The following is a 15312-nucleotide window of genomic DNA, read 5'->3' on the forward strand; positions in this document are numbered from 1 at the left end:
AGAGGGACGTGGGTGTATATGTGCAGTTTGAGAGAGTGGCTAATAAAGCATACAGTCTCCTGGGATGTACTAATAAGGGAATAGAGTACAGGAGCAAGGAGGTTAAGCTGAACTTATATAGGACACTAGTTAGACCTCAGCTGGAGTATTGTGTACAGTTCTGGGTGCCACACTTTAGGAAGGATGTGAATGCATTGGAGAGAGTGCAGAAGAGGTTTACAAAAAAGGGATGAGAAACTTCAGTTCTGAAGGTAGATTGGAGAAGTTGGGAGTGTTCTCCTTGGAGAGGAGAAGGCTAAGAGGAGATTTGATAATGATGTTGAAAATCATGAGGGGGCTGGACAGAGTAGATAGGGAGAAACTGCTCCTGCTTGTAAAAGGATCGATAACACGAGGGCACAGATTTAAAGTGATTTGCAAAACAAACAAATGCGATGTGAGAAAAATCTTTCTCACACAGCGAGTAGTTAGGGTTTGGAATGCATTGCCTGGAAGTGTGGTGGAAGCAGGTTCAATCGAGGCATTTAAGAGGGCATTAGACGGTTATTTAAATAGAAACAATGTTTAGGGTTATGGGGAAAAGGCAGGAGAATGACACATAGTCATAATGCTCATTCGGACAGCCGATGCAGACACAATGGGCCGAATGGCCTCCTTCTTCACCATAACAATTCTGTGATTCTGTCCTACTGTCTCTGTAAGAAAAGGGGACTTATACTCTGTGGTCTTTACTTTCTGTCTTTGACAGGTGTATATCCATACAATCCATGCGACCTCTCTGATTCTTCAATCAGAGGTTCTTCTGGAAGCCCTACAAAATAAGGATTCTCAAATGAGCTGCTCAGGTGGGTGGGTGGCGAAATGTGCAGAATGGCTAGTTGTCCCCTGCCTTTCTCATTATCATGGCAACCATAAACACTCCAGGAACCTACTTGGGAGGTAACCCCAGAAATCTGTGGGCGAGATAAAGGAATGGAGAAGACTGGCATCATGGCTATAATATCCCTTTTCTTCTTTGCACCTGGAACAGACCGTTCCCCAGGTACATCAGACTGAGAAATTGCTCCATTGTGCAAAAAAAAAGTTAAGTTCTAAGCAGTTACTGAAATGAACAAAGTGCAGGTCACAGTAATTCCAAATCAAACCATTTGGAGGTGCAGTAAAACAAGTTTGGGAATGACTTTTATCCTGTCCATACTTCCTTGGGGAATATCTGCATTCAGCTTAACAAAGATCCATGGCATCTTGCCTGAGGAACTCAGTATTTGTGATTTTTCAAGTGTAAGCCTTCATCCCACTGTTACATGATTCAACATGTTGATGCTTATGTCATCCTATTTATGACTGGCAATGGCATAGGGGCTTCTAACCTTGATAGGAAACTTTGCTCATTATTTATAATAACATAGAAATTGTAAAACCAATTTGTTTGCCCTGAAGTCAAATCAATGATCCAGAAGGTGAATGTGACAACTGTGATATTATAATGTGTGGGAATGAGGTTAAAGCTTACCTAAGTATGAACTGTCATTTCTATCTTGCAAAATGTCTTGAAAAACTTTCCTGGCAAAAATAATAGTCTTGCGAGATGATTTATGGACAGTTGTGCCTGTCCAATCATAAGCTCCTACAGCTCCCAACATCAGCAAGTCCTGAAAAAAGGATGTTTACCTTGAATAAAGTTCACAACTAGGAAACTACTCAATGCATCGAACACTGGGTGGCATTACTTTATCATCACACTCTTCTTAAGGTGTTGCATTGGATTTATCCTTTTAAGTTTTTGTTCTGATCAAGCTGAGGGATATTATTGCTGCAAAGTGGAACACTTCTCCATTTTCTATCTCCAGTGACTGCACCTGGCTGTCCCAGGATAAGTATTGCAAAGTAAAGTTTCCTTTATCCACCTCAACTTCAGAAGAATATCTCTTACTGCACCACTGTTTTTCATTCTTTAACCAAACTTTAACATTTCTGAATGGGATTGGTCAGTTAATGCCAAACATTTTTAATTAGGAGTTGTGTATACTGTACAACCTCTAGTAAATATATTCAGACTGTTGAAGTGCATTTTGCAGCTCAAGCAGAACTTTCATTCTATTACTGTATTCAGAATTATATTCAGTCCCAAAAATTGAAAAGAAGTGTGCCAACTCAATGCATGTTCCGGTCTCTCTAGCTGTTAGGGATTTATCAAAATCATAACAATGCATAAACTCAGATTCCTTTAAAAAGTGAACAATGTGCTGCAAAGATGGCCACTGAAGGTCAGATGACCTGCCGTGTAAAAACTGCCTCATTGTCCAACAGAGACAAAAAGGCACATCCCATATGAAAAGGTGTTAACTACACACATCCTGAGACCATCATGAGACATCCCTGAATTGAATGGGTCCTTTCTTGAAACAAAGAAGGTGATTGTCTTAACCTCCTCAGGATGTGTCTTCAAACAATAAACCAGGATGTGGCTAATTAACCCAAGGCCATTGCCGTATTTGGTAAAGAGATCACCAGTGCAGAAATGCACTGCAGGAATTCACCAAGGTTCCTTCAAGAACACTTTCCAAACCCACGGCCACTACCATCTAGAAATACAAGGGCAGCAGATAGATGGAATCACCACCACCACCTGGAAGTTCCCCTCCAAATCACTCACCATCATGAATTGGAAATATATTGTTGTTCCTTCACTGTCACTGGGTCAAAACCCTGGAGCTCCCTCCCTAGCAGCACTGTGGGTGTACCAACACCACATGGACTGCATCGGTTCAAGAAGGCAGCTCACCACCACCTTCTCAAGGGCAACCAGGGATGGCTCAGCCAATGGAAGCCCACATCCCATGAATGAATAAAAAAAAGGAGTCACCTGGTGAGGCAGCCCTGTTTGTCCTTTTTTAATCTTGAAAATTCAGGAATAAAAATGTCTTCATCAATAAGCTTGCAACATGTATTTTCCAGAACAAGACAATCATGTGAATTATGAACTATTCTTTTACTTATAACATGTAAAAGTACACTATTCTTTTCAACTGTACTTTCCTTGGATGAATTTGTGAATGCAAAGCTAAGTTGGTGAATGCCGTTGCATTAGGTTTTGGTGTGAGTGCATAAACAATCCTCTTCCTTTTTTTAAATATACAAAAAGCTTGCTGCTGGTTATTCAAATCGTTCACACACTCAGGGGTCAAAATATGCCCACACATCTTTCTCTCAAAAGCTTACTAATTACAGACACCCAGGAAAGGAATAAGAGTTCTCTCTCACCACACCCATAGAAAGGATTCATTTTCTTTAGTATTCAGTTATTCAATTTGATTATATGCATCTGTTGACTCTTCTCTGTGTGCTATTAGTCAAGCCTCGATGTGGTTATTGAGATACAGAAACTAAACTGAAAGCAAGAAGCTGGAAGTATGAGAGTGCAGACGTTTAAAAAAGCACGTAAATAAAACTCCAATTACACATGTTGAAACAGTTAGATGTGTGATCTCTGCATATCTGAGGCACAAAACACAACAATTGGTGACAAGATAGAGAATATTTAAATTTACTGGTTCCAGCAACTTTATTTTCTTCATTGAATTGTCCACCCATACTGTAGGATCAATGGACTTCGGGGTTCAAAATCTATTTGCTCACTATGGGGATGGGCAGTCCAGATGTAGCATCAACTCACAAGAAGGTAATACTTGTACGTTGTCTCGGAACACAGTGAAAGTTGTCACCAGTGAATATTTCAACAGCTCACAGAAGACACAACTACATTTGATACATTGGTAAGTATTTTTGAAGGATACTTTGGACTAAAGAGAAGTGTGATAATCTAATGATATACATTCCATCAGATGTCAGGGAAATGTGAGCCCATAAAACAGGATGAAAAAGCATTGTGGCAATTGCCTTCCACATGTAAATTTGGCATATAAACTAATGAATCATTCGTACAATTGAAAAGACTTCAATTCCATGAATTAAGGAATGCCTCCTCATGGAGGATGATGATTTAACCTTGGAAAAAGTCAAACTTTGTCAGTCCAAATTGGATCTGACATGTTAGATTCCAAGAGTTTCACAGAAAAGCATCCTTAGACTGAAGGTTGCAGTCACAACCAGTTCATTTGCAAGGGTTACAGACAAACGAGACCTCAGCAGTATCATTAACACATGCCCCATTATAGTCAGACATCTTCAAAAATGTTCCCAAATTGTGGAGGTGCTCATTGATTCACAACACCATGTCTAGCGTAACTCATGCTTAAAGCGGAATCACTTTGTAAAGGTGTGCATGTCATCAAAGAAGACGACTTGATCAGTTTGACATGTGGAGGAATCTAATCCTAAAGAGTCAGGTACAGCGTGTGTACACCAATATTGTCAGTAAAGCACCAGGTCATTTTACGAAATATTCAGTCAAGATTGCAAGCATCTCACTGTCGCTCCTCATCATTGTGCCTTGAACGTATCTGTATTGAGTGACAAACTCAACCATGGTTACTCTTCACAGCTTTCTTTCACTTCTACAACAGCCACTCTACAAACTTTCGATTACTTGATTATTCCGGTTTTGGGAACCATAACAACTCCAGTGCACAACAAAAACATCACCATAGACAGGTTCATATTCTACGTGGCCAAAGGCAGGAGCCTTATGTGGTAAACCTACTTAATAAGCTTGGCTTCAAACTTAAACAGTCCACCAGAGCACACATTAACATGACTAATGACACAGACGATGTACAATACCATCCTTCCTTATTGACCGGATTTGGAGAGATTAAGCTCCTCATATCAACACATCAGTTCTACCAGTTTCACAAAATTTGAGATGGTTGCCATTTGTGACTTCTGCTGAAGAGTCACAGGAACTAAAACAAGGGAGGGACATCGATGGAATGACTGACCGGAGAGTCTATCTCCCTGCAAGGTTATTCAGAGACTTGGTGATGTATGTATCAAGGGGAACAGTACTATTTTAGGGAACTGTCTCAAACAGACTAATTTGGAGATGTTTTACCATTTTGGGGAACTGCCTTGAACAGACCAATTTGAGATTGTCATTTGTACTATAATAAAGTGTATATTAAAAGAAAGAAAGGCAAAAATGTTTTTTGCTTCCTTTTTTGTTCAAGTTATTTTTCTCTCCTTTTTATTAATAATTGTTTAATGAATTGCTGTTTTTATACATTACTTGGTATTGAGTCACTCATTCCTGTTATGTCCAGAGTACAGCTCCGAGTCTAAGTGAAGTGCCGCAAGGGACTCTCACGCCCCTCCACCACGAAAGCAGATCGAGCGGTTGCACAGTACCATTTGTGGACAACAATAGGTAGTGGAATGCTGGACACTTGATAATGAGCAAACCAAGGTATTAAAAGGACAATGATTATGAGGAGACATTTATTTTTTCAATGAGTGATTACGGTGTTGATCATCCACCACATTGAACTGATCACGTAGAACCACAGCCTTAAGTTTATTATCAACAACCTTCATATCGCAAAGACTATTTCTGTACTTTGAGAAAATGAACATGCTGAACACTATGAAATGCCTTAATTTATTGTTTATGATGTTTTAACTTAAATGAGAATTTTTAGTTTTTCAGGTGGAAAAGATGTAGTATTCAATTGTTCGGTGCTTGATAATGTGTGCCTGTTGATTCTTCTCTGTTCTGTGTGCACTATTAGTCAAGTGTGGTTATAGAGAAACAGAAACTAATCTGAAAGCAAGAAGCCAGAAAGATGGGAGTGCAGACATCTTAAAACCTTTTGCAAATAAAGTTCTGTTTAGACAGAGAAACTGGTGTGTCATCTCTGCATATCTCCAAGGCATAAAACGCAACACTTCCTGTGCTAATTCTTCACCTTGATGATTATGACATAAAATGAAAACCACACAGAGAAAGTTAATACCTGGCTGGGGACAAAGTGTGCACTGAATCCAACTTGTGCCATTTCCAATAGGAACGTATCTTCATTTTTATTGCTTGTCCCTAGAAGGATAAAATATAAAACTATGAAACATACTATATACAAAATACAGAAATCTAATATAATGTTCTGCCATACCTTTGATTATTTTTTATCAGTTGGAAGACAACTAGCCAGATTTCCTGGCCCTTAAAATAACATTGGCACCATAATACCATCTTAAGATGAAATCATGGATGATGCCTAGAAAGCGTGAACTTGTGCTTAAGGTAACATACCAGCTACATATTTGTCAAATTGAATCATTGTTTCAATGTGATGAATTTTAAGGATCTCTGAATTAAGTTCAGTTTGGAAACAAAGTCAAGAAACCCTGACACCAAAGCAAAATATTGCGGATACAGGAAATCTGAAAGAAACACAGAAAATGCTGGAAATATATAGCTGGTCTGGCAGCACCTGGGGAAAGAGAAAAATAGAGTTACCAGTTCAGGTTGTGACTTTTCATCAGACTGTTTTGTCGGAATCAATTTTGAAGAAAGGCCATGGCCCGAAATGTTAACCGTGTTTTTCGCTTTCCACAGATGCTGCCAGACCTGTTGTGTATTTCCAACACATTCTATGTTTATTACTGAATAAATCCTGAAACCAGCAGAATCGACTGTTTCCAATGTTTGACCAGTCTACAACAAGGGTGTATAAATATATAATGAAATGAAAGAAATTTAAGACAGAGAACAGGAAAAGCTTTTACAAAGAGGATTGTAGGGCAATGGAATATACTGCTAGAGGTAGTATTGAAACAGAGGTCATAAGCATCATTTAAGGTAATATCAGAAAGATGGTTGAAGGAAATGGGAATAAAAAAATATGGGGATTAAAACTACTAAAGATACAACAAAACCAATACAGACTGGCAGAACAACTACTCACAACACGTTTAAAGAGAAAAGCCCTAGCATTGTGACCATGCCACCATTCTGAGGATCTGAAGCACTGTACAGGAGCTCCGACTGCAATATGTACCTATAACTTCAGGTGTACTTTTCAAGGCTATAATACATAGAATTACAAAACAAAGACAGATTGATAAAAGCAAAATACTGTGGATGCTGGGAATCTGAAATAAAAATAGAAAATGTTGGAAAAACTCAGCAGGTCTGGCAGCATCTGTGGAGAGAGAAACAGAGTTAATGTTTCGAGTCCATATGACTCTTCAGAGCTGCTCTGAAGAAAGGTCATATGGACGCGAAACGATAACTCTGTTTCTCTTGCCACAGATGCTGCCAGACCTGCTGAGTTTTTCCAGAATTTTATGTTTTAATACAAAGATAGTCTGTCTGTCTCAACCAGTTTATGTTGGTTTGTATCTTCAGCTTGAGGAGTAGTTTTAATCCCATGAGTCTATTCTAACCCCCTATTGTTTTATTCCCATTTCCTTCAACCATTTATCTAACATAAACTTAAATGTTGATTATGACCTCTGCTTCAAAACTAACTCTAGCAGTATATTCCATTGCCCTACAATACTTATTGTAAAAGTTTTTTCCTGTTCTCTGACTTAAATTTCTTTCATTTTATTATATAATTATATCCCCTTCCTGTAGAATGGTCAAGCATTGGAAACAGTCTGTTTTCCTCTGAAATATCCATCATAATTTTAAATACATTAAACAAGCCATCCTCTAATGTCTTCTGTTCTAATGAAAACAACCACAATTTCGCAAATCTTTTTTTGGCAACTATCTCCTCATTCGCAGACAGTATACTGTAGAATCTGGGCTGTACCTTTCCTGTTGCCTCACCCTCCTTCCTATAGTCCCAAAACTGCACACTGTATCATTATAGCAGCCCTTTGGATGGATTAATTGTTTGAAATTCATCATTAGGGTAAAATAAAATTATAAGAACACAATACTTTGAAGAAACCAGAAAGAAAGATTTACCTTCAATACTAAAGATACGTTCTCGGAGTGCACTAGCTATTTCCATCAAAGCAGCTTCTGAGGATACGTTGAAAAAATGCTTCTCTTTTGGGTCACTTGCAATGGACTTGATTTCATTGATCAAGTTTTCTGGGTCTATGTTGTTTCTAGTGTAATATCCAAGAACCTATGAAATAGAAAATAAATTGAATTCAATTACATGGAAGTACATTGAACATTTTTGTCAACTGTTTCAATTTTCAATAGGTTTGTTCAATTGTTCACATTCACAAATTTAGTTTGCCTGGGATGTTAGCTTGATTCAATGGTGATGCCCTCATATTTGAGTTAAGAGATAATAGGCTAAACATTGGATAGGCTATTAATGGGTGTTGGGATTGTGATCTTCAATTAAGCCTATTGAGGGTAATCCAAGTAGCATACAAACTTAATACTCCTCAGTTTCATGATAGTGGCCTGTACCCAATGTTAAGTACACTGCTAAATGTCTGCATGCTCAGCTGAGGGGGGGGTGGGGGGGGGGGGGGGCCTGTATTCATGTGAGGCTAACACGAGTTAAAACTGGCCTGTGGTTCTTAAAAGGGAGATGCATTCTGGCCGTGGAAGCTCATTCACCTGGCTGGGAAACATTTGTGGAACAGGAATATACTGGAGTAGAGGCTCAAAAGGCCAGAGAGAGCGAGAGTTCCTAGGTTCTCCAAAGCAGCACTGGAAACTTAGTGCAGGAGGGGAGGGAGGGAGAGAGAGAGCGAGAGCGAGAGCAAGATGTTCTATCAGCAGGGGCCCAGGAAGTTCTCCAAGACAGACACTGCAAAGGCAGTGGGAGCAGATAGCTACAGAGGTCAATGCCAGGAAGTTGGAGCTAGATTCAGCTAAGTAAGAAGCTCAGTGACCTCAAACGAATGGTCGAGGGCAGTGAATTCATTTTTAAATGCCACATCCTACCAACCACATCAACAACCTCAGTGCACTGCTCAATGCAATGGATCTCCATCACTCACCCATCAACAATCCTTAGCAACCAGGGCTCATGTTTAACATTCAGATGCTCCACCTCACCCTCAAATATTTAGCACTGATGCAAACATCACCCCTAAGCTATTCAGCAAATACAGGCACATCACCAAAAAACACACTTACTAGCATTCTCTCCTCGTTCTTTCAGGGCAAAGCGGCACCTAATAGGAGGGAGCAGCAAAGAAGCAGCAAAGCTACATCTTCTCACTCCTTCGGAAGAGTTAGTACTTAGCATTACTGGCATGGGCATCACTGAGACCAGTCGCTGAAGTCTTCAAGATGATGGTGTGTTCCTACTTTATGCACTTTCTGAAATCCCATTTCACTCATATCCCACAATCTTATATAATGTATAAAGCTGCAGATGGTGTAACCATGCTCCTCTTCTTTCCACTGCACATTTGTATGTGGTGAGTCCCAGGCATGTGTTGGCTGATACTTCCAAGCAGCTCCAAGGGAGTGCTGCATAGTTGTAGGTTGTCCACTGCATTAGAGAGCAAGGGTCACATTTTTCTGGATCAGCCTTCATTGCCTGGCAGAACAACCCAAGGTTGCAAGTCCAAAACCTACAAGGCACAAATCACGAATGTGATAGAATACTCTCCACTTGCCTGGATGAGTGCAGTTCCAACAACACTCAAGAAGCTTGACACCATCCAGAACAAAGCAGCCAGCTTGATTGGCACCCCGGCCAGAAACATTTACTCCCTCCACCACTGACACACAGTGGCAGCAGTGTGTACCATCTACAACATGCAGATCATTGCAGAAACTCACTAAGGTTCCTTAAACAGCACCATCCAAACCCACGACCACTACCAAGGTCAAGGGCAGCAGACACATGGGAACACCACCGCCTGTAATTTCCCCTCCAAGCCACCCACCATCCTGACTTGGAACTATATCGCCGTTCCTTCACTGTCATTGGGTTAAAATCCTCCCTAACAGCACTGTGGGTGCACCTACACCACATGGGCTGCAGTGGTTCAAGGCGGCAGCTCACCACCACCTTCTCAAGGGCAATAAATACTGGCCTAGCCAGTGACACCCACATGCCATGAATGAATAAAAAAAAGTCAAGAACGCAGCATTCCAACAGCTCAAGGCTGATACACAAAGACAAATCCGGAAGATAAAGGACAAGTGGTGGGAAGAGAAAGCTCCAGAGATCCAAAAATATACTGACCGTCATGACATGCCAAGCTGCTTTGAAGCTACCAGGGCCATCTATAGACCAAAGTCAAATGGACAAAATTCCCTTCACTCACAGAATAGTGTCTCTTAAGGGTGACAATGTCATCCTCAATACTGGAAAGAACATATCCAACAATCCTCAACTGTGAATCCACAGTGGCAGTTGATACTCTCTAGTACCCGGTGGTAGGATTCACTGGTGAACCATCAATGATGGGACAACTGCAACAAGCAGACAGATGACAAACAACAAAGCCTGTGGCCCCGACTGTATCCCGCCTGAGGTCTTCAAAGTGTTTTGCTTACGTCAAGACACCATGTCCTCACCCAATGGATTTGAGAGGAAAAAGAACTTCCTCACAACACTGCCCCCAACCTGACTTCAGGAATGTGACAACTGTAATTATCTTCATGAAGGGAGATAAATCATGCTGTAGAAACAATTGAGCTATTTTCCTTTTGTCCACAGCAGGGAAATTCCTTATATGTATTCTCCTGATTTTCCTACTTCACGTGGCTGAGCAAATCCTCCCAGAGACAGTGTGGCTTTAGACCTTCCAGAGGAACCTCTGACATGGTCTTTATTGCCAGACAAATCCAAGAAAAATGTCAAGAACAACACTGGGTACTTTTCATTGCATTTATCAACCTGACCAAAGCATTTGACTCATTAAATCGCGAGGATCTCTGGATTGTGCTCCAGAGATTTTGATGTCCAAGAACCTTCATCACAATCCTGCAATTGCTTCATGATAATACACTGCAACTCTCTTGAGTGGGAGATCTGAAATAGATGTGTTGAAAATCCTAACTGGGGTCAAGCAAGGCTGTTTGATAGTCCCCATACTATTTACAATCTACCTGACAGTGGCCATTCACCTCTTCAAAGATCAACTGCCCTCTGGTGTGAGTATTAAATACTGCTTACTATGCCAAAACTAAACTGACTACCATAGATATACAGGGCCGTAACTCCCTTGGAGTGGCAATCAGCGTCAGATTGCCACTCCGTGCCCACTTACCTACATCAAATTTCTTCTGTGTCTGTCTTATCTGACCTTCCGACTCAGACCGGGAGAGATCCAGGCAGCGCAACTGTCTCCGAAATCCAGCATCGTTAAATTGAAGAAGGACACGCCCCCTTTTTTACGGCACTAGCAGCCGTAAAGCAGGTAAGTTTAAAGGTCCAATCGAAATTGACAGGCCAGGGAGAAGGTAAGTGGATAGGATTTGGGAGGTGGAGGTGTTTGGAGGTCAGGTGGGGATAGGGGGAAGGTTTGGGACATTGGGAAGGAGGTCGGATATTCGGAAAGGTTGGAGTGTGTCGGATATCTGGGAGATGGTGGCTGGGGATGGGGGCAGACCTTCAGGATGGTGGAGGGTCAGATATTCAGTGGGGGAGTTGGTTTGGGGGCTGGGGGTGGGTTGCGGAAATCGGGATGGTGCGGGAAGGTCGGACATTCAGGAGCTGATGGTGGGGGGGTGGTGGACCTTTGGGAGTGGTTGGGGGGTCGGACGTTTGGGGGTTTGGGGTGTCAAACATTGGGAGGGGGTGGGGGGGGTCGGACATCAGGAGGGGGTGGGGGGCTTGGACATTCGGGAGGGGGTGGAGTATTATTAGGGGCGTGTGGGGGAGTCAGACATTCGGGGGGTGGGGGGCTAGAGGGGACGGACATTTGGGAGGGGTGGGGGGCTCAGACACTAGGGTGGTGTTGGGGGGCTGGGGGTGGTTGGACATTTGGGTGGGGGGTGTCAGATATTTGAGAGGGGGTGGGGGAGTTGGACATTCGCAAGAGGTGGGGTGAGTCCCGTGCGATTGGGGGGAATCCCATGGGGGGTTGGGAGTGGGTGATATTGTGGGAGATGGTTTGTTAGGGGTGGGGGTGTCTCCTGGGTGTTGGGAGTGTTGGGGGAGTCCCGCTGGGGGATTGGTCTGGGTCTTTACAACAGTTGCCCAGATGCTAGAAGAGGTTAATTTCTTCCAAATTTTTCTGCATAACTATTGGTGTAACCCTGTCGGAACAATCCGAAGAGGTGTTGAAGGTGGTGATATTATCTCCGCCGATGCTGCCAGACCTGCTGAGTTTTTCCAGGTATTTCTGTTTTTGTTTTGGATTTCCAGTATCCATAGTTTTTTGTTTTTATCACAATGGACTGGACACTGTCCAGATGGCTGAAAAGCATCTCCTCCACCAGTTCCTGTTTTCCTAACTCTCAAATGGTCAGCCTCCCAGAGGAGGACAAAGAAAACACTACAAAGACACTCTGAAACTCTCCTTGAAGCATGGCAACATTGACATTAATGATTGGAAGGAGCTTGCTACCAATCGTTCAAAATGGTGACAACTTGTCCATCAAGCTGTATCATGCTGTCAGTCCAAACGCCTTAGTGATGAGGCAGAGCGGTGGCTGTGAAGGGAAGAAAAGGAAGCAAATCCTGCCTCCAGATCCTAATACCTCTTGGGACATCCTATCTCATGTGTTCAAAGATCTGTGGGTCGAGAATTGTCCCGTTCAGCTGCATGAAGGCCCAGGTATAGCAGAAACCTACGACCCTGAGTAGACATCTGCCTCCAATTGAGAGACAGCCAATAACAACAATGATGACGACGACAGCAGACTCAGTAGACTGGACTGCCTTTGCAGACATTTTGCTGCTATGTGTGTCAATCTGGATAAGTTTCCAAAATGTTGACTGTCAGTGTCAAACATTGACTATTCGCATCTATGGTTCAGTGATATTAGTGAAAGAATGCTCAAAACATTTGTGTGATATTTTTCTGCCTGTGATTTTAACTTGGGTGTGAACTATTGAATTAGTTATTTCTCGTCATTTCCTAACCAATGCCTTTCTGCATTCGCTCCGTTTTGTGACAAATTCCATTATCTAAAACAATTTGGGAATAGGGCCCATCATACTGTAGCTTATAACCCAGTAAAACATAAAATTAAAGTCGCAGTATTTAGTCAATGAATGTTTAAGTTTGCATGACATCCCTTTCTCTGCAATTTGAACAATTTCATCCTTTTAACATAAACGGGCAGGATAAAATAACTGACAGAGCAATGTCACTTGAATGTGTGAAATATTTGTCTGCTGACAATTTGAAAAGTGTATTTTTAAAAAGGTTCTGTTGCTCAGTGCATAACTTTGCTAAATATTTTACAACATCTGTTAAACAATGGGTATCTAATTTGCTGACAAAAAAGAGTTGGCATTTACTTACGGCAATCCCAAATCGGATGATGCGTTCCTTCTCACAATCAGCTATCACTTTTGGTAACTTGTCTCTGTCATGAGATTCGCCATCAGTTACAACAACCATTACCTTTGTTGCTTTTGGTCTGCCACCATTTTCAGGTAAGAATGCTTCCTGCCTGAAATATGACAAAATGGTGTAACACATTGCAGAACCGATCCGCTTTCAAGCAAAACCTGCCAATGTACTGAAAGTTAGTTACCCTGGTGAATTCAACAAGTTCGCAAAATAACTGGCTGGCAATCTACAAGTCTTTCAATCAATGTACAGTGAAACATAATGTTAAATAGTTTGTTAGAAATGGAGACATTAAACTTGGATTATCAATTCAGTATGAGGCAAAGCATATAGCTGTTACCTTTTCACTTGGGCCAGAAATACTTACTGCCAATGCTACGATTATAAATCAGTTCAGTTAGAGATCTACGCCCTACGGGCTATTTTGTCATTAGTTCCCCTGTTCTTGATCATTTAAATCATCCAGGTTTCTAAGTTAGATGATGTCCCCCAAATGTTATAAATGAGTGCTGTCACTGTGGATTCAATTTTGTTGCAAAGTTGATCTTCTTGTGATATTATTCATCTACTCTTATAAACATTTTACATTTCTATCGCACTCTATAACACTCCGCTTTGTATAAAACATCAGTAAATCATAATTGAACAATATTTGAAAATGTATACAAAAAGAGAAGGAAACTCATTTGTACCTTGCTATTTTTTCTGACATTGAGCTAACCTAAAAATGTTCTTGAAGAAACAAAGGGAAGAGGCAACTAATTGCCAACAACAACAATAATTGGTTTCTAATTGACCCCAGTGCCTTTTAGAACACTTTCTCGAATGGGTGTCCTGAGCAATTGCTTTAAAGGGATAGTTAGCAGTTAAAAATTACAACAGTAGACTTCTTGTGAGGAGTGCCATAGAAGATCAACTAATTTGTTGGATAACAAAATAGACATAATGAGGACAATTTTTCTGATGGCAGGGTTTCCCACCCCGTCACAAGAGGAATCAGCAGGGGGCACATCCCACCAATCAGGAGGAGCATTTCTTGGCTGGAGGTGAGACCTCCACCCTCAGTCTGGCAGATGCCTAACCTCAGAGAGCTGCCAGGCAACTCTGCAGTCCCAGCAGCACCACAGGAAGCATTGCCCACTGCTGGGACCACAAGCAGCCCCCCAGAATCAAAGTGTCAGAGCCCTAGGACACAAATACATCTGGGGTCTTGCAGCGGGGAGGGGAGGCCCAGAAAGTGGAGGTCATGAATTGAAGGGCGGGTGAGGTGGGAGCACACTTTAGGTGTCTGATCTCGGAAAGGGGGTCAGTAATGGAGGCGCCCACCCTATCCTGGGCCCAAGCAGGGTGACCTGCCGGGCTTCCTTGGCAGGGCAACCTGCTCAGGTGGGATGCGGCTCTTGATTGGCCATTGATTGCCTACTTAAGGGCCTTAATAAGGGCGAGGGCAAGGGTAGTTCGGCCTAGGCCTGCTCCCCCAAAGAATTGTGGACAGGTTGGGGGCAGCCAGGAGAATGGCGACAAGGCCACTTAGGGAATTATACAGGCCCCACTACTTGCAAACCCATTGGCGGAGGCCCATATAATTCAGCCCCTAATAAGTATCATCTCAAAAAGATTAAAAATAGGCAAACTGCACCATTTATGGTGATAGACAGGACGAAAGGAGGCCATTTGATCCATGTCAGCTGACCACAGAGGAATCCAATCAATTCCACCATCCTGCTCCATCCCTGTGGTTCTGCAAGTTTCTTTTGTTCAAGTGCCTATCCTATTTCCTTTTGAAATCATTGATTGTTTCTCCTTTCACCACCTTCATGGGCAGTGAGTTCCTGGTCATTATTACTCACTGCATTAAAACAATCCTTCCTCACATTGCCCCTGCATCTCTTACCCAAAATCCTAAACTCATACTTCACCACAGTAATGAGGGCTATAAGTGAATGC

General features: G+C 41.9%; 1 protein-coding gene across 1 annotated transcript in view; it reads right to left on the reverse strand.

Moving 5' to 3' along the window:
* itga2.2 (integrin, alpha 2 (CD49B, alpha 2 subunit of VLA-2 receptor), tandem duplicate 2) overlaps positions 1 to 15312 on the reverse strand; it is a 172538-nt gene that overhangs the window by 51392 nt on the left and 105834 nt on the right. Inside the window, exons 8-11 of the mRNA XM_041187111.1 lie at positions 13315 to 13465; positions 7877 to 8042; positions 5913 to 5992; positions 1514 to 1652 (exon numbers count right to left, since the gene is read on the reverse strand). Of these exons, the coding sequence (XP_041043045.1) occupies positions 1514 to 1652; positions 5913 to 5992; positions 7877 to 8042; positions 13315 to 13465 (536 nt within the window). The remainder of the gene's footprint in view (positions 1 to 1513; positions 1653 to 5912; positions 5993 to 7876; positions 8043 to 13314; positions 13466 to 15312) is intronic.

Source organism: Carcharodon carcharias, chromosome 1 (assembly GCF_017639515.1).
Source record: "Carcharodon carcharias isolate sCarCar2 chromosome 1, sCarCar2.pri, whole genome shotgun sequence".
NCBI lineage: Eukaryota > Metazoa > Chordata > Chondrichthyes > Lamniformes > Lamnidae > Carcharodon > Carcharodon carcharias.